The sequence below is a fragment of the Equus caballus genome, chromosome 19, assembly GCF_041296265.1.
Source record: "Equus caballus isolate H_3958 breed thoroughbred chromosome 19, TB-T2T, whole genome shotgun sequence".
Classification (NCBI taxonomy): Eukaryota; Metazoa; Chordata; class Mammalia; order Perissodactyla; family Equidae; genus Equus; species Equus caballus.
The window spans coordinates 41,555,429-41,573,987 of NC_091702.1; the positions used below are offsets into that span (position 1 = coordinate 41,555,429).

An 18,559-nucleotide genomic window follows, 5' to 3' on the forward strand; every position below is an offset into this window, starting at 1 on the left:
TGACACTAACCATCAAGAGTTAATGTCAGATACTACAGGTTTTAGGGCTCAGTCCCAGAAAACTGCCCCACTTTAGATACCAAATCTCTGAATGGGTTTTTATGGAGGCTTTAACTCAATCTCCAGCCTTCTTCCCTCCCCAGAGTTGAGCTAAAAGTTCCAATCCTTTAATTATGCCTGGGTCTGCCTAGACACCAATCCCCATCCTGAAGCTATCTAGGAGTCCTCAAGCACCAATTATCTCATTAGCATACAAAAGACTCACCACTCCAGAGACTCCAAAGGTCTTAGAAATTTTCATGTCAGGAACCCAGAAAGAAAACTAAATATATATTTCTCATTATATCAGAACATCAAACTGTCACTACAAATGTGTGGGCTCAACATTAGTTAAGTTCTTAGGACTTCCCACAGAAGGAAGAAAATCCTGCTATGTTCTTGGTTTTATTTCTCCCATTCCTTAAACTATAACTACTCTCCTTAAGCTCCCAAGGCCTCCTCCACCCACTTCCTTTCAGATGATCTTCTACCTTAATAAGAGAAAAACTGAAGCTATTAGATATGCACCCTCTCAGCTTCTCATCTACACACTTCTCAATGTGTGCGTCCACCTTCAGCTTCCTTCTTTCAGCCTCAGAGGAAGCTGTGTTCCTTCTTTTCTATAAAGCTAATCTCAACTCTGCTTTTGATCCCATTCTATTCCCATCTCCTTCCAGACTCAAACCATGTTCCATTTCCTTATTAATCTCTATTTTCTTTCATGTTTTTAAAAATTAACTTTTAATTACACAATTACACAATACATAGACTCTCCTTGTAAAAAATTCAACAATATAGCCAGCTAAACATTCTCTTTGACCAACCTCCAAACTTCTCCCCACCCCTGCAATCCCAGATCTCTCCCTTGAGGTTACTGATCAAATGCGTGGCCTTCCAAGTTTTTTCCTAATATAAACATACATATATGGATTGGTCATATTTTTTTTTTAATGCAAATGGTACCACACTATATACACTATTCTGCAACGTGATCTTTTCACTTGATAATTGGTCTTGGAGATCCTTCACATTAGTAGCCTGAAATTTACTTCATTCTTTTTAATTGCCACATGGTGTTACCGCACAAAACTGAGGTTCTCTTGCCTGATACGCATAAAGACCCGAGTGTTACAGCATCAGCTTTTAAGGAAAAAAAAAAGCTTTATTGTGAGGCCCATCTGCAAGGAGACAGGAGACATGAGCTCTCAGATCTGTCTTCCCAATCCAGAGCTTGGGGCAAAATTTATGAGATGAAAGACAGGGTGGTCTGAAGTCTAGAGACAGATGATTGGAGGTAGAGAGAAGTAACATAATTGACGATCTGCGCAAGTGTGGTCAAGCTTAACGGCTCTTCATAGGATGCGTGTTCAAAAAACGGCAGTGTTAATATGATCTCAGGGTGGAGTTTTCAGCCCCTTGATGTCAAAAAGGTCACTTACAAGGCATCTGCACAGGCCCAGTTGATGGGTTGGTGGTCTCAACCGGCCTAAACTGGGTGAGGGGTTGTTTCTCAGTTCCTGAAAAACCACTCTTAGTTACTCTGTTAAGATGGTGTCCGTTGAACTGGTCCTAGAGGACCAGTGGTTACAATAGCATTTCATAGCACGTCTATACCACAGCTCATTCAGCCATTTGCCCACCTAGTGAACATTTAGGTTGTTTTCAAGTGTTCATTGTTAAGATACAGCATCTTCTGGGAACTTGTTAGAAATGTAACTTCTCAGGCTCAACCCACACTTACTGAATCTTCAGAGGGGCCCAGGAGTCTGTGTAACAAGTTTTCCAGGTAATTCTGATACTAAAATTTGAAAACCAGTGCTCTCGGGTAGATACTGGAAAGTGGAAATGCTGGGTTGTAGGACATATACTTTAAATTTCTAATAGATACAACTAAACCAAATGTTGTATTTTCAACTTCTCCTTCTCTACTGGCTCTCACCCCAGAACCTGTGCACATGCTAATAGTAACCTTGATCTTTCACACACACACACACCCCCCTCTCTTTCCCTGCCACAGCAAAATATCTTAAAAGAATACAACATCCCCATTAACTCAACTTCCTTACCTTCCACTCCCTTTTCCCCTTGTCTCCAACTGTGGCTCTACCACTCCTTGCTCTTCACTTACTTCACCCCTCCACAAAGTCGGGTTTATTCTGGCTCCCTCACAATCCCATTCTCATTCTTTTCCCCATTCTTCTACTATTACTATTTCAATTCTGGCCACTTCTCTTGCTGGACTTAAGTCTCCTAACTGGTCTGTCATCCTCAATCCATCAGTGATCGTTCAAAAAATGAAACCTGAAATCACCTTTTATCCTTGCTTAAACCCCTCTAGACTCCTTTAAAGCCCCTATTCTTGCCGGATCTGACCTTTACCCACCTCCCTAGATTTGCTCATCACAACCTGCCCCTGTGTACTTTAAGCACCAGGGAGGACAAACTTCTAACCATTTTCTGAACAATGTACGCTGCTGCTGATATCTTAGCTTAAGTCCTCTGCCTGCCTGTCATCTTGACTGTCCTTCTAACATCTACTCATCTTTTGAGACTCAGCCCCCGGGTAAAGATTTCTCTGACCAGCCCAAGTCTTCCTTCAGACAAAACAAATACTAACTCCATCTTTTACGATCCCATTGTCTGCTACAGACTTCTTTCATGGCACCTAAAACAAAATTCTGCAGAAACAAAATTTGTCTTCGTCAACACTGCACTCTTAGTAGGCAGTACAATGCCTGAGAGTAGCTGGAGCTCAATAAAAGCATTTTGAACAAATAAGTGAATTTGCTAAACAACAGAATAACGTTTACGATAATAAAAGAGAGAAATAATAGTTTATAATGCTATTTCTGTGCCAGGTACTTTTCTAAGTGCTTAGAAGACACAAAAAAAACAAGGGAGAGCAGTGACTAAAACAAATTACATGCATGGAAAAATTCGGAAGAATTCACCATAATGTGTTGACAAGTCCTTTAAGATCTAATTCAAATAGCCTAAGTAAAAGCAGCAGGCCCAGGATTTTGCTTCTAACAATGGTATCAGAAAACATTTTCTGGAAATGCTGGTATTGTCCACCATAACGTTGATTGGTCTTTTTTCTATGAGAGATTGACTTTCCTGAACGTGATATAATGATGTATAATCTAAAGAGCTTATTAGAGCTGAATTTTAAAACTGTGGCACATTCTGTACCTCACATCTTGCGTTCAACTGGACCTTCCCACACTGCTTCTGGGATATCTGCCTTTGAGTTAAAGAGCTCATTTATGAGTTTAGCAGGGTCCGCAAAACACTTCCATGTAGACTTATTTGCAGCTAGTCTGCAAAGACGGAAATGTGACCAGTGTCACGTGTACTCTGCAACAAACAACTTACCAGCTACAAACTCTGTTCCTGCGAGTTCTGCAGTTGCAAGGAAGTCATCAAGGGAGCTCTGCTCAGTCACCGACTGAAGATTAAGACGACCCCAATCGTAGCCATCATTGAGTTCACTTGTATGCAACTACGCAGAAAACACAGGGTAATAATAATACAGCTGTTCCCTTCTGCTTGACATCCAAACAAACTCTAAACTCCCAAGGAACTAACTATTCTGTGTTCTTGAGGGTGCTGTCAGCCCCATTAGACTCAGTACTAATAACAGTTGACATTTAAATGAGCACTTTCTTACCTCATAATAGGCACTTTCCATTCATTATTTCGTTTAATGTTCAAAATTTTTTGAAGTAAATTTTATTGTCTGTCTACTTTACTGATGAGGAGAAAGGCTTACATAGATAAAATAACTTGCCTATATGTCATTGCAGCTAATAAGTAGTAGATGTAGACTGTGAACCCAGACTCTGTCCTGGCAGCCATTGGTGGTCAAAATATTTTGATGCGAGACTCACGGTGTGAAATCTATTTTATACAGTGACCCAAATGCTGGGATACAAATAGTGAGACAACTGTGTACCATGCAGTATAAACAAAAGAGTCCTGAAACAAAGTTATCTTATTACATGTAACAGACTGACATTTTGAATTTTATTCTGTTAGGTTAAAAAACCGCTAGTTGCAGCATACTTAGCTAAGTTCCAGACACACCCCAGCGTTTGATACACACCACCCTAACTACTTGCTCAGTACAGGTATAAAAAAATGGAAAAACTTAAGGTTAAAAGGTTAGGTGGTCTGCCCAGGGCCATAGAACCAGAAAAAAAGTCAGAGTAAAGATTAGACGCCAGTTCTCTTTAGAATTCACATTCAATCTTCCCACCACTTCCTAAAAGCTATATTAGTAACAAGCTGCTTGAAAAATCAATTAAAATTGTCATCTAATGATTACGTAATTAAAATGATCATCTAACAAAGTCTAATGTCCAGAGTAACTTCGACCTGATGAATAGCGATGAGCCCCGTATGCTGTTTACTCTGCATATTATATGAACGGAAATCAGGTGGTGCGGTAGTGGCACATGCTGAGTTAGCATCAGGGACACCCCTGACTTCAGCACAGGTTCTTACTGAGAACTTAGTGAGTCTCAAATCCCTGGGGGCCATGAATGTCGAACATCACAAACACAAGTCAAACTACTCCATCCACGTTTCCAGGATCTGAAAACGATGACCGTCTTAGGCCCTAGGGAAACATTACGCTGGCCAGCCACACTTTGGAGATGAAGCGTTCATCTTTGAGTGAAACCATCAGGCAATAACAGGGGCGAAGCAGGGCTTTAAGTTATTTCGTATTTCTGGTAGCAACTCGCTCCTCTGGGAAGGTCAATTCTTTGAACAAATTAATACAAAAGGAGTAGTTTTTGGTCTTTGCTGCTCAGAAATTTCCCAAGCTCCCATGGCTTATATGACAAAGACCAAGACCCTTCAAGATCTCACTCCAGTCTCATCATCGCACTATCCCTCCTTTCAAGCTTCCGCCTCTGTGTCCTCTGCCTACTTATCGTCCTGGCAGAACCTTATACTCATCCTTCAAAACCCTTCTTCTGCGTCGCTTCCTCTGGAAAATTTCCAGGACCTTTGACCCTCGGCTTCCCGACATTCATATTCTCATAACTAGACAGAAAGCCTGAGAAAGATGACACGGTCTGTCTCACCCAGGAGTCAGCGTAACGCTGGTTACGGCACCGCTGAGTCTGATGGCGGATAAGCGCCCGGCCGAGGGACCCAGCCCCCGGCACTCTCCTCCGGCCCATCAGCACACCACCGCCACACGAACCTTCTCTGCCGAGCTCGCGTTTTCCGGTCCCCAAGAGCTCGACCCCGGAAGTGACGTAGGAGCGAGCCCAAGTAGTGAAGGCCCGAGTTGAAGGGAAAACGAAATAACTTACTCCAAATTGCCCTTTATATATCCCGCACTTGCCAATATTATAGAATATAAATGTAAAAATGGTCTATAAACTTAATTTTCTATAGATATCTCTACGAATATCTCAAACTTGGATAGAGTGCTGGAATCAAACGAATGGTACCTTCCAGATTTGTGCTTCGGTCTTTGGTGTCCGGCGAGGAACTAGGAGACTCGAAAAACATGGCCTTTCACATTGGCGGTACTAACCCCGCCTCCTTGCTGTTTTCGTCACGAGGAGGCGGAGTCTCGGGTGAAGGATGTGGCTGGCGCGAGGTGGCGTTGGTTTTCCTCTCGTGTCTCAAGATGTGGCGTCGCATCTGTCCAAGCCCAGCAACTAAGTACCTTTTGGTTAACTTAGTCTTTCCGAGCTGCGAACTGGGGAGAGAAGTCCCTGCCTGGATGGAAGTTCGGAATGGAAGGATGAATAATGCTTCCATTATTCTTCCAAGGTTGCAAGGAAAGCCAACAGGATCTGAATTAAATGCTTTATTTCAAATAATTTTTTTTTAAGTTTAAAAGTTCCACTTAGAATTGTATTAAAATTTTCTAATAGTTAAAATAAAGTGAAGACAGTGAGCCGGCTCCACTCTTTGTAGCCTGAGCTTTTGTTCCTCATTTTATGTTAATTTCTCTATAATAGGAATATAAAAAGACAAATTAGAGTTGCGTGGGCGCTGGGCCTTTTACCGAAATTGCATTAACTGGGAGAACCACCTTGACCTTATCATGCTCAGAGAGGAAGAAGTTTGCCCAAGTCATAGATGGACTATGTGTGGTGTCAGGAGTCAAACCCAAGCCTTACCAACTATCCTATATGCTCCTGGGGAATGGGGAAAATGAGGGTTGTTAGCGGGTATTTCAGAACCCGGTGCTTCTCAGACTTTAATATGCATATAAATCCTCTGGGAAGCTCACTAACATGCTGATTCTGATTAATAAGGTCTGGAGGGAGGCTCTGGACTCTGTATGTCTAACAAGCTTCCAGGTGATGCTGATGCTGATGGTCTGGTTCGTGGGCCACACTTTGAGTAGCAAGAGAGATCTACTTACTTCTGGTGCAGATGAAGGCACTGAAGTGGACTGGCTAAAAGTCCAGTCACAGCAAGTTAGGGGCGTGCAGAGCTGGCACCATATCACCCACTCATCTCTGGATTCCCTGCCAAGCCCACTGTGTGCCATGCCTCACTGCTGACTCTTACTGAACTGGAGTCAACTTTGGGAAACACCCAAGGGGTTGCTGAGAAGCTGTGTAGTAGTCAGCGAGGCTTTGGGAAGGCAGTGCTCAGAGATCGGTGAAGGAATGGTTTCTCCCATTTCCCAACTTAGAAACCGTATATCTTTAAAAAACTTGAACATAATTTCCAGAAATAAGATATGGAGAAGACTCATGGGAGAGAATAAGCAGACAGTTCCTGGTATCTCTTGGAGCTGAGTGGTTAAAGATAAAACTAACTCATAAAGTAAGATTAAATGGATTTTACATTCTAATGACAAAAACAACCGTAGATGATACATAGAAACCTGCCTTCTCATTCCTGGAGCTCAATCTGGAAATTGGAACTTCACCCTCATTTCCTTTTCCGGATTTTGTCACTTCCAGAGATTTAGAGAAAGCAAACACTTTGAGTTTCTATCGTCATTCTTCTCATGGGCTCCAAAAACTGTTCACCAAATAAAGTGATAATTTAGTCAAGACTGGTGAGGAGTCAAAAAGACACTGACAGGTGGCTCAATGGTTAAGTTCACACGTTCCGCTTCTCGGCAGCCCGGGGTTCACTGGTTCGGATCCCGGGTGCAGACATGGCACCGCTTAGCAAAAGGCATGCTGTGGCAGGCATCCCACGTATAAAGTAGAGGAAGATGGGCATGGATGTTAGCTCAGGGCCAGTCTTCCTCAGCAAAAAGAGGAGGATTGGTAGTAGTTAGCTCAGGGCTAATCTTCCTACAAAAACAAAAACAAAAAAACAAAAAAAGACACTGACTTTGTAAGGTTAAAATGGCAGTAACTATTCTTAGCTGACAAATAAGTAAGGCTTAAATAATTCTAATATTTCCCACAAAATGTTCCTCAAATCTACCATTGAAAAAGAACTAACTGAACCTCAGTTTTCTCATCTGGTTAATGGGGATAATAATTCTTGTCCTGCAGAGGTAGCAAATGAGATAATGCTGCAAGGTCATTGCCTAGTGGTTTGCGGAGTACCAATTTTCACAGATCAACAAATCTTTTCCCCCAGCAACCCAAGGATGCAGATGAGAATCCAGATGTATAATTGATCCATGTTGAGGGATACTGGGCTAGTTCATTGAGAAAGGTGAGGAGGAAGGGAATTGAGGATGCTGATGACACAAGATCACGGGATCCAGATTCAGAGAAACAAAGTGAGATTGAGAGGGGAGGGATGATGGTGGTGTGAAGGGTGGAGCAAGGTGCTGGCCGCTGCCCCAGTGAGGGGGTTGCAAAGATGAATCAGCCCAGGTCCCTGCCTTCAACTGTTTCACCCACACACTTCAGGGAACAACACAATCCAGCCAAACTCCTCTCATCACTCTGTGAAGACAGTGGAAATGCTCATCCCCTAGGCTTGTGTCTGGAAGACTGGTCAGATCCTCCTGATTCCCCACACAGCAGAGCCCTTCTGTTTGAGCCAGGATTCTCTGAACAGCTGACCCCTGGAGGAGGCTGCATTGATTTTGATTCATATCCAGCTTCCAGATAGCAACACAGAGAGTGTTTCTCATTCATGATGTTGTGTAATACTTGATTTACTGTGGCTAAACAAATGTAGTTACAAGCCCTGAAACCCACACCCAGGAACAAACCTTGGAGTAGCTTTCAGCTCTCAAACTCCACCCTCTTGTGCCTCTGGGCACCACATCTTTCTGGGGAGGGAGAGGGGAGAGTGGGTGGGTTTCTGTTTTTTCTTTTCACCACTTGGCCAAAGATGTGTCAGTGGCAGAAAAATTGTTCCCAGGCAAACTTGCAGCCCCGCCCCTGCCGCTCTCCCGTTCTCTGCAATATTTTCTTCCACAAGGACGCTGAAGCAGTTTGCACAAGGCTGAGGGTTGTGGAAATAGAAGCCTGGCAGTCTCTGCAAAGTCAGTGAATCAGTAGGGAAACTCCCTTCGATTATCTGCAATTCTCAATGTATGCCTGTCGAAAACGGGTGGATTCTTACGCATGAGTGAGTTTCAACAATTCAGCCGCCTTTCATTTGTGGTTGTTATAAATGATTAATTTGAGTCACTTCAGTCAAACAGTGATTGCCTGCTTGTGCAAGTCATTGTGAGTGCAATGAAAAGTGTAAAAGATCTCTTGCTTTGGTGATACAGGCTACAGATCCTGTGGACACTATATTTGAACCTATGAATTTTTTCCCAACTCCTGTAGTTATATGTGGAATATCTCGGGGCTTCTATTCCCAACGACTTTGCAATTATCTTTTTCCTCACGACAGTCGAGTGAGAAAGGGCACTGTTATTTTTCTGAACTTTCGGAGGTAGAGATTGAAACCCAATAAAGTTAAGCAAAGTAAAACAAAGGAGGCTAGAAGTAGAATTAAAAATCACCAACTCTAAAATCTGCAGGTGGAAAGCACCAGGTTTCTCTCATTCATTCATTCATTCATTCATTTACTCATTCATCACTAGGCTCTGGGGGGTCGGCATTGGATGAACTCCCTGCCCCCATGAGCTTACATTTTAGTGGTGATCAGCCTGTCAGAGGAACTCATCCAAGTGTAAATCACTCAAGTCAGTGGTGGGGCCTTGAACTACACCACCTCTCAAGTTAGACCTTACTTTTTATCTCTGAATGTGACCCCTTCCCTTAAATCACTCTAATAAATACATTAATAAGTGTTACAGGTCAACCTGGATGGTGAGGGGATGAGGAAAAGGAGAAGGAGATGAGACTGGCCTCAAGAGAGGGGACTCCCGGGGTACGTGGTGCCATTTCTATTTATGGGAATGATTAGTATAGGGAAGGGAGAGACGATTATTCTGAGTGGACACAAAGCAAAAAAACTGGAACAAATGGGTAGAAACCACAGAGTCGAAATTTTAGGCTCAATTTGTTTGAACCTTCCTACAATCAAAGGGGTTCAAAGATGGAATGGACAGCTTTGAAAGGTAGTGAGCTCCCTGCCACCAGGCGTGTTCAAGCAAAGGCTAATAACCAAGAGTCAGGATGTACTAAAGCAGGTTCATGCTTCAAAGAGGGTGCTGGAACAGAGGACCGCTGAGGCGCTTAACAGGCTCTTTACCCTCATAGGTTCCCTTCCACTTCCTGCTGCCCTCTGCTTCACCCTAGTGTCTGAAGTAACAGGGGAACAATGGTGGTCTCAGAAAGGGTGCCTAGGCTGGTAAAGGCAGGGCAGTGCCTCCACCATGTAACTCAGGGAGAGGACGACATCCTGCGCCCTTTGTCATGTGAGGGTTGAGGGCACCATGAACCATCATCTGGCAAATTTAGTCATCATTAGTTACAAATACTGCTATTACAAATGGAAACATTAAGATCCAAGGCTTCAGGGTTAAAGCAAACCATGCAGGAGTAGTGATTTCTCCTCCCTCCACCTTCAGAGGGGATACACCGATCTGGTCCTTGCTTCTGGTGACAGTGAGGAGAAAGATTCACTTGTAAGGCTCACAGGTTCATTTCTTTTGACTCTTTCTCTTGCCTTTGCATTTCTGCATGGGTCTTGTTCAGGTGGTGAACATTCCAAACAAGCAATAAATGAAAGGAGGGGCTTCATGGCAAGCAAGGGTCATGGAGAGAGCATTTCCGGGATTTTGGCCCACAGGGTGACCTCTGGAGTTTGTAGACATCTGCCTTGTCTATTGTTCCTCTCACTACTGCGATTTCCTGTCATGGCCTCTGTTTTGCATTGAATGGTGTCTGTCAAAAAGATAGGTTCCAGTCCTAACCCCAAGTACCTGTGGATGTGACCTTATTTGGAAATAGGGTCTTTACAGATGTAATCAAGTGAAGATGAGGTCATACTAGATTAAAGTGGGCCCTAATGCAATGACAAGTGTCCTTATAAGATGATACAAATTTGGGGGCCGACCTGGTGGCTTAGTGGTCGAGTTAACGTGCTCCATTTCGGCAGCCTGGGGTTCGTAGGTTCAGATCCCGGGCACAGACCTCTCACTGCTCATCAAGCCATGCTGTGGTGGCTCCCCACGTAAAGTTGAGGAAGATTGGGACAGATGTTAGCTCAGCAACAATCTTCCTCAAGCAAAAAGGGGAAGATTGGCAACAGATGTTAGATCAGGGACACTCTTCCTCACGAAAAAAAAAAAGAAGATAGAAATTTGGACACACACAGGGAAGACACAGGTAAAACACCATGTGAGGACGGAGGCAGAGACTGGAGCCATATAGCTACAAGCCAAGGAATGCCTAGGATTGCCGGCAGCTGCAGAAGCTGGGAAGAGGCAAGAAAGGACATCTCCAGAACTGTGAGAGAAAAATTTCTGTTGTTCCAAGCCACCCTGTTTATGGCAATTTGTTGTGGCAGCCTTGGGAACCAATGGAGCCTCCGATGATCTTAGAACTGGAAGAGAATTTGCTCAGCTCACAAACAGGGAGGTGAGGGCCCAGAGAGGGGCAGCATCTTGCTCTGGGACCCTCAGTGAGTCTGGGCTGGAACGTGGGTGTCTGAGCTCTGGCTCTGATCGTGGCTTGTCCCTGCTCAGACGCCTCCAGTGACTCACCACAGCCTGGCAGGTGCCTCCGCCTGCCATTCAAGGCCCTCTGAAATCAGGCCCCAACCTGACTCAAACACAAACAGCATAGGCTTTGGAGATCTTGGGGAAGTTTCTTAACTCTTCCGGGCCTCAGCCTTCTCTTTCTGCAAAATGAAAAGAATATCAAGGACCCCCGGACACTCTCATGAGGATGAAACATCAGGATGATCTAAAGCGCTTAGAGCGGTGTCTGACACGGAGTAGGTGCTCAGCATCCTTGCATCTCCTCCTGTTGCCTCAGTCATTAGTTTTCAACATTAACCACCATCCGTATGAGCGGTTTCCTCCCTCTGGACTTCTCGCTCCTGTCTCTCTCTGCAGCAAGCTGCCCATCCTTCAGAGAAGCATGAAGCCCATCCCATCCTGATGAGAGCCCTGGTCTCTGTGCTGTTTGGCTAGAGGTTATTTTTCCCTCTGAGCCCCTACAGTGCTTTATGTTAAGTTCAGCCTTCGCTATCTCAGGTCAAACTCATTTGTACCTGTGTTTCATCCCCCACAGCCTCCCAAAGTACCTCCTCGAGTCCTCTCTGAATCACTGAATACTGGATTATAATCCTCTTAAGGGCAAGACCATGTGCATCTCCCCAGCACCTAGTGGGGAGAGGCCAGCAAAGTTAATATTTGTGATTGAACAGCTGATACTTTGCCAGCTCATTTGTATAGCCCAACTAAAGATGGGCCAGGCCCGCATGCCCAGAGAGAAATTCAAAAATAAGAGACAAACTAAAATACGGGTTGCATAGTATCCTCTTTATGCTCAATTTGAAAATCTCCAAGTGTTTACCTTATGCATTTAATTTCATTGGTATTTCTTTATACATTTCCTGAGAGATAGGGCACTACAACTCACATTGTTTTTGAAGTGGAAATCCCAGAGAGGTCAAGGGTCACTGGGCAGAGCAGAGGAACCCAGTGGACCACCAGTCTCATGGACCTGAGTATGATCTCAACCACTAGGGGGACCAGAGTGTCACCGTGTAGATCCCATGACAGTCATGCTTGGCTCTTACCTCTTTGGTGACAGTGAGATCAAGTACCAAGGGGACTTTTCATTAAGGTGCCCAGTGAGCGGCAGCTCAGTTGGGTCATGAGAAGCATATTTGGTTGACGAGGGCTGCTCCTGCCCAACCCACCAAATGAACGCACGAGCCCCCAAAACATAGCCTTTCAGAGAAGAGGAGAGTGTAGAACACGTGTTCTGCACATTTTTGTGTTTAAAAGCCTCTGACTTTATGTATAGCTGAAGGAAAGTGCCCTGAATTGAAACTCAAGTCACATGGGTCTTAATCTTGGCTTGGTCACTAACAAAATGTATGGCCATGTATATGTATTCTCAGGGTCTCGGTTTCCTCATCTGTAACACCAGGGGTGTTGACTACATTGTCTTAAAGGGCCCTTCCAATTCTGACAGTCGGTGCTTAGGACAGTCTGTCTGCTATGAAAATAAACACATGGTTAATGTTCATTCCACAAACGTTTATTGCATACTGACTTGGTGGCAGGCATTGGGCTAGGATCTGGGGACAGAAAGATGAATTAAATATAGTCACTGCCCTCAAGGAGTTCACAGTCTAGTGAGGGAGGCAGAGTTAAAGACAATAACATTACAAGAAGGCAAATGCAGAAGTAGAGATACATACAAGGGAGCGTAGAGAAGGAGTTAAGGAGGCCCAGGACATTTTTCCGGAGAGGATGGTACCCAAGCTGACTCTTTACAAATGAGTACGGATCAGCCAGAGGAAGTGGCAGGAGGAGGTCATTCCAGTTAGACAGAAGCACATACGCAATGGCAGGAAGACAAGAAACAGCCTCATGAGCGTGAGGAGAAGCACAGGATATTCTCCATTCCCGGAGCAGAAGTTGTGAGGCCAGGAGAGGTGATGGATGAGGCTGCAGAGGTGGGCAGGGGCCAGACCTGAAAATTCTCACGTGTTGCAGTGAGGAGCTGAGACTTTAACCTGTGGTTGGTGGGAAGTCACTGAATGGCTATAGAGGGAAGAGGTGCAAGGTCAGATCTGTGCTTGCTAACAGTGTGGAGGATGGATTTGAAGGGCACAGGTAAACAGAGACCCTGGAGCCCGGAGGAAAGAGATGGGAAGGAGCATGGATGTGGCTGAGTGGGTTAGTTGAGGTTGGCACAGTTAATGTTGCCCTAACTGTCTCAGTATTTTTGAGGAAGCACCAGGTCCTCTGCTTGGCTGTGATGGGGACCGGGCAGCTTCGGAAACTGGTGAGGATTCCGGGCACTCATTGAGGGGAGTGGCAGAAGGATTATTAGATGGCTGGCTGGATGGGAGGGGTATTGCTGCGGAAACAAATTACCATAAACTTAAATCAACAAAAATTTACAATTCTGCAGGTTAGAAGTCCAACCCAGGTCTCAAGGGGCTAAAATCAAGGTGTCAGTAGGGCCTCCTTCCTGGAAACTCTAGGGGAGAATTCATCCCTTGCCCTTTCCGGCTTCTACAGGCGGCCTGCATTCTTCGGCCTGTGGCTCCTTTCTCCATCTTCAAAACCAGCAAGAGAGGGTTTTCTCATATCACGTCACTCTGACCCTCTCTTCTGCCTTCTTCTTCCAGTTTCTAAAAAAATCGAGGTGAGATTCATATAACATAAAATTAACCATTTTAAAGTGAATGATTAAGTGGTCTTTAGCACATTCACAATGTTATGCAACTACCACCGAAATCCAAAACATTTTCATCCCCCCAAAAGGAAATTCCATTCCCTTTAAGCAGTTGCTCTCCATTCCTCCATCCCTCTAGCCCCTGGCAACCACCAGTCTGTGTTCTGTCACTATGGATTCACCTATTCTGCACAGTTCATATAATGCACTCATATGCTATGTGACCTTTGGTGTCTGTTTTTTTTCACTTAGCCTAATGTTTCCTGTTTCCATTTTTAAAGACCCTGGTGATTCTATTGAGCCCATCTGGATCATCCAGAATACTCTTCCTATTTTAAGGTCAGATGATTAGCAACCTTAATTTCATCTGCTCTCTTCCTTCCCCTTTGCCATGTAACATATTCACAGGTTCTGGGGATTAGGACATAGACATCTTGGGGGGGTCATTATTCTGCCTACCACAGCAGGGGTCAGAGCGTGTGTCGAGGCACTGCCTGAACAGCTGAGGGATTCTACTCAGCAGTCCAGCTCCAGAAGCAGAGCATACGGATGGTAGTAGTGGTTCAGGGTGGAGGCTCTGCTGGGTGGGTGCGGTGCGCAGAAATTGTGGACCCGATGCTCATCTGGAAAGTATTGGATGGGGAGCAGGGAAAAGATAAGAGGCTAGGAAGGAGTCCATAGTGGAAGAAATGAAGTGGGCTAGGGCAGGGCTCCCCAAACTTTAGTACGTGTTCAATCACAGAGGAATTTAAGCAGAGATTCTCATTTAGCAATGGGATCCGGGAGCTGGCCCAGAGAATTCTGCTACAGCCAGTGGGTGAGTCCATTCTATGAGGAATGCTGATGTAGATCCTAGAGGTCCTGAGGAGGTTAAAGAACTGATATGACAGGGGTCAGGAGTGAAGAGGGCTGGGAGAATAAGAGGCTGAGACTGTACAGTGCGATTTTTGAAGCTTGAGAGTCCTTGAACCTGCTGGGCTCATTCCCGCCTTGAGGCCTTCACATTAGCTGTGGCCTCTGCCAGCACAATGTTGTGCATGTATATAGTTATAAATGTTCTCATACCCACATTAAAGAAGCAAAAGGAAACAGGCAAAATTAATCTTAGTCATATATTCTAGGTAACTCACCAGAGTCAAAATATTATCATTCAATATATAATTACTATAAAATTACTGAGATCTTTTACATTCTTTTTGTCTTACTAAATCTTCAAAATCCATTTGTGTATTTCACACTTGCATCACATCTCAATTTAGACCAATTACATTGCAAGTGCTCCATAGCCACATGTGGTTAGTGAATACAGTATTGGCCAGCACAGGCTAGAATGTTCTCCCCTCGTATCTTTGCATGGCTGGCTCCATCTCGTTCAGATCTCTGCCCGGAGGCACCTTCCCTGTCCTCGCTGTTGAAACCAGCCACATTCCACTCCTAACACTGCTTTCTTTACTTCAGAAATGTCTCGCTATCTGATATTTTACTAGTTATTTGTTTATTATCTGCCTCCTCATAGGATGTGAATCCCATGGGAGCAAAGACCTGTCTGTATTCTTTAGCGCGATATCCCCAGCAACTACGTCACATCCACGGGAGACTCACAACAAATGTTTGTTGGATGATTTTGAAGATCCCAGATTTGTCATTTGTCATGTCAGAAGCCAGTGTTCATTCAGTGGGATGTTGGGGGAGGGGGACCGAGAGGCAGGAGCATTATGCAAGAAATAAGGTGAGGGGAGAGCTGGCTTGGAAGCCTTCTGTGAGCTAAAAGGCTGGCTCTCTGATGTTGGGTCAGAGGCTGGGTTTCTTTCCAGCTGTGACTTGGCTGTGTGTTGATTCAACCACTGGCTTATCCAGTTCGGTGAGAAACCATCCCACCAAATGGCACTTCTGCCTGGCACCAGTAGATGGGGCACTGTCATAAAAAAAAGTGCTGTCTGCAGTCCAATGCAGTTTTTAACCTCTTTCCCAACTGACTTTGCTGATGTTCTGTTCTGGAACTGCCTTGTCTCAGACCTGTGGTGTGGGTTCGTAAATGGTACTGCCAGCTTTCCTGGCCGAAGAAATGCAGCCTCAGTTTCGATGTGCTTTCCAAGGGGGTGACCAGCTTCTCTGCAAGGTGAGCAGGCCCCCGAGGCTGGCCCAATTCTAGGCCCCCGGGAGACAGCCTGGTCCTCCTCCCGGGTCTTTGAGCACAGGCTCTGAGCACGACTCACACACAGCGGGGTTTGAATTTGCCTAGACCTTTCTGTCCTCTTGAGGTTGAAAACAGGCTTATTAAGGGGCCAGCCCCATGGCATAGTGGTTAAGTTCGTGCACCTTGCTTCGGTGGCCTGGTTTAGCCGGTTCGAAGCCTGGGCTAGGACATACACTACTCGTCTTCCATGCTGCTTCGGCACCCAGATATAAAGTGGAGGAAGACTGCCACAGATGTTAGCTAAGGGCTAATCTTCCTCAGCAAAAAAATTAAAAAAACAAGCTTATTAAGAAGGTAGTCCAGGCGTGGCAGAGACCAGTCCACAGCAGCAGCTCTGTGGGCCTGTGCATCTGGGACCGACACTCTGGCTGCTGCTGAAAAGTCTGGCTGCCAGTAGAATCCTCCCTGCCACCACGCTCCACTGGTCTCCCTGCCTCCCTCCACTTGAGGCCCAAGGCGGTGCCCCTTGCAGAGGCTGAAACCAGCCTTAGTTCCCACCACTGGTCCCTCCTCCTCCTCCTCCCCAAACCCTTCTGACCCTTGGCCCTCTGAGCAATTTGAAAATGTTAACTGCTAGAACATGATGTCTGCTTTTGTAGAGGTCAGACTTCGAGAGTATGGACTAGGTAAAGGTCGCTTAGCACAGGTTTGCCTGGTGTGTGTTTTTACTAGAATTTATGATTTGGAGCACATCCTGTCTACTTCATTGCCACTGCAAATATTCCAGAAATTTGAGCAGAAGAGGCATTAACCTTGGCTTAAATGGTTTATTACAGTTCTAACTGGCTCATTCCAATACCGTGGCTGGAATCCCTCCATTAACTGAGGAGTAAGGTGTTACAGCTCTGGTCTAATGACAGCCCGGGGCCAGGCAGCCACGAAAAGGCCATTCATTCTCTCAGAGACTAGGGCCCAAAAACCATGATCAAAAAGCTTTCTTCTTTTATTGTTATAATCATTAACTCCACCCTAATCAGCACATATGCACTCATTTTCATGTTCTATAATTTTGTTGTCTTCTATACCCAGAAAGCCCTTTAATTCTTTCCTGCTTAGAGAAATCCTGTTCATCCTTCGAATGTCACCACCTCCAAGGAGCCTTTGCGGATTTTCCCAGTCACAATGAACCTTTTCTTCTTCCAGCTTCTCATTGTACTTTGGGTCTTACTCAGGGCATTTAGCCCCCTCTGTCTGCTTGTTCACATCCATGTCTCGTGCATCAACTCAACAATTAAGGTGTGCCTGTTTGTCCCAGGCACTGGCGGATACACGGCGCCCTTGTAGAGCCTGCGTTACAGCAGAAGCCCAGAGGTGGGAGGAGTTTGCATCCATCCTGGGACTGGGAGCTTCTTGGAGACAGGAATTGGGCCTGATCCTAGCTCAGGGCCTGACACCAAAAAGCTCTCAGAAAAGTTAGTTAAATTGAAACTCAGCACCAATGACTTTGAGAAAATTGGGTCAAAGTTCAAAGAAAGGTTAAAAGTTACCAAAGGCAGAGCACAGGGAATTTCCAGGAGAGGCCATGGTGGTTCTGTGGACCTGGCTTGGAAGCCAGAGGCATCCACGATCCCTGGTGGACTGGGCCCGTAGAGGGGGAGCGGAGTCCACCATCCCCCTCCAGGACAAGCTTGGGAGTTTGATGCAGCACCATCTGTCCACATATCACACATTCCAGCTAGCAGTTTTTTTGCTTTGAGCAGACCATAGAGGCAAGCAGGTTGTTTCAAGGGCCGGGAAATGAGTTACTAGCCAAGGGTCAAGCTGGTTAGATGACTAAAGCTACATTGTCTGGTTGGCACATGAGAAAAGCATGATTAATATGATTGTCATTCTCAGTGGAGAGTCGCTGGGCATTAATTGACACTCAAATAAAAAATGTCATTTGAATTTTTACTAGGAATTCTCATGCAAAATGTGTCAGTGATGTAATAAAACTGAATGACTGGCCTGCCAAAGTAAACTGAGTTCTAACCACACACAAACATTTCTTAGAAACCGTATATATCTCAGCAAACTGCTCTCCTCGGAGCCCTGACAGCAGGAGGGGGCACCACTGGGGGTTCGGAGCCAGAAGCCCTTTATTTTTCCACTACACCCTATACTATTCACTCCAATCTTCTTATCACCACTCATCTCATTTTTCACGATCTGCTGCTGACCTGCGGAGCAAGGGCTCCAACGTGGTGAAAAATAAATCCGTATTTTCTTTGCCCCTCTCTATTTTCTTTAATAGAATAAAATTAGGGGCAAAAATGATACTAAACAGCACCCAGTCATTCTCAGAGAACTGTCACACAATGAATGAACCACTATTTCCCCAACCTTTCTGCATTGTAAATTAGTCGAAATCCCACCTTCCACTACCTCCCCCAGAAGTTTCGATGGAGTGAATTGCAATTCAGCCTGGGCGTGGAGTGTCAGAATTCAAGTTGCTTCCTGAGGGGTAACCCCAGGTCTTGGCGATATCTGTAGATAAAAGAGACGCTGATAAATTTGGGATGTAATTGCCAGATTGGATTGGTGTCTTCTTTCCCTCGACCAACCGCTGCAACCAGGTCCCTTTAAGAAACTAGGAACCCGCCGGGCGTCCAAACCC

The 18,559-nt window shown here is 45.1% G+C and overlaps 1 protein-coding gene across 1 annotated transcript in view; it reads right to left on the bottom strand.

Moving 5' to 3' along the window:
* LSG1 (large 60S subunit nuclear export GTPase 1) overlaps positions 1–5,293 on the bottom strand; it is a 30,543-nt gene extending 25,250 nt beyond the window's left edge. Inside the window, exons 1-2 of the mRNA XM_014732826.3 lie at positions 5,133–5,293; positions 3,415–3,541 (exon numbers count right to left, since the gene is read on the bottom strand). Coding sequence (XP_014588312.3) covers positions 3,415–3,541; positions 5,133–5,231 — 226 coding nt within the window. The 5' untranslated portion in view covers positions 5,232–5,293. The remainder of the gene's footprint in view (positions 1–3,414; positions 3,542–5,132) is intronic.
* Between the last annotated feature and the right edge of the window lie 13,266 nt (positions 5,294–18,559).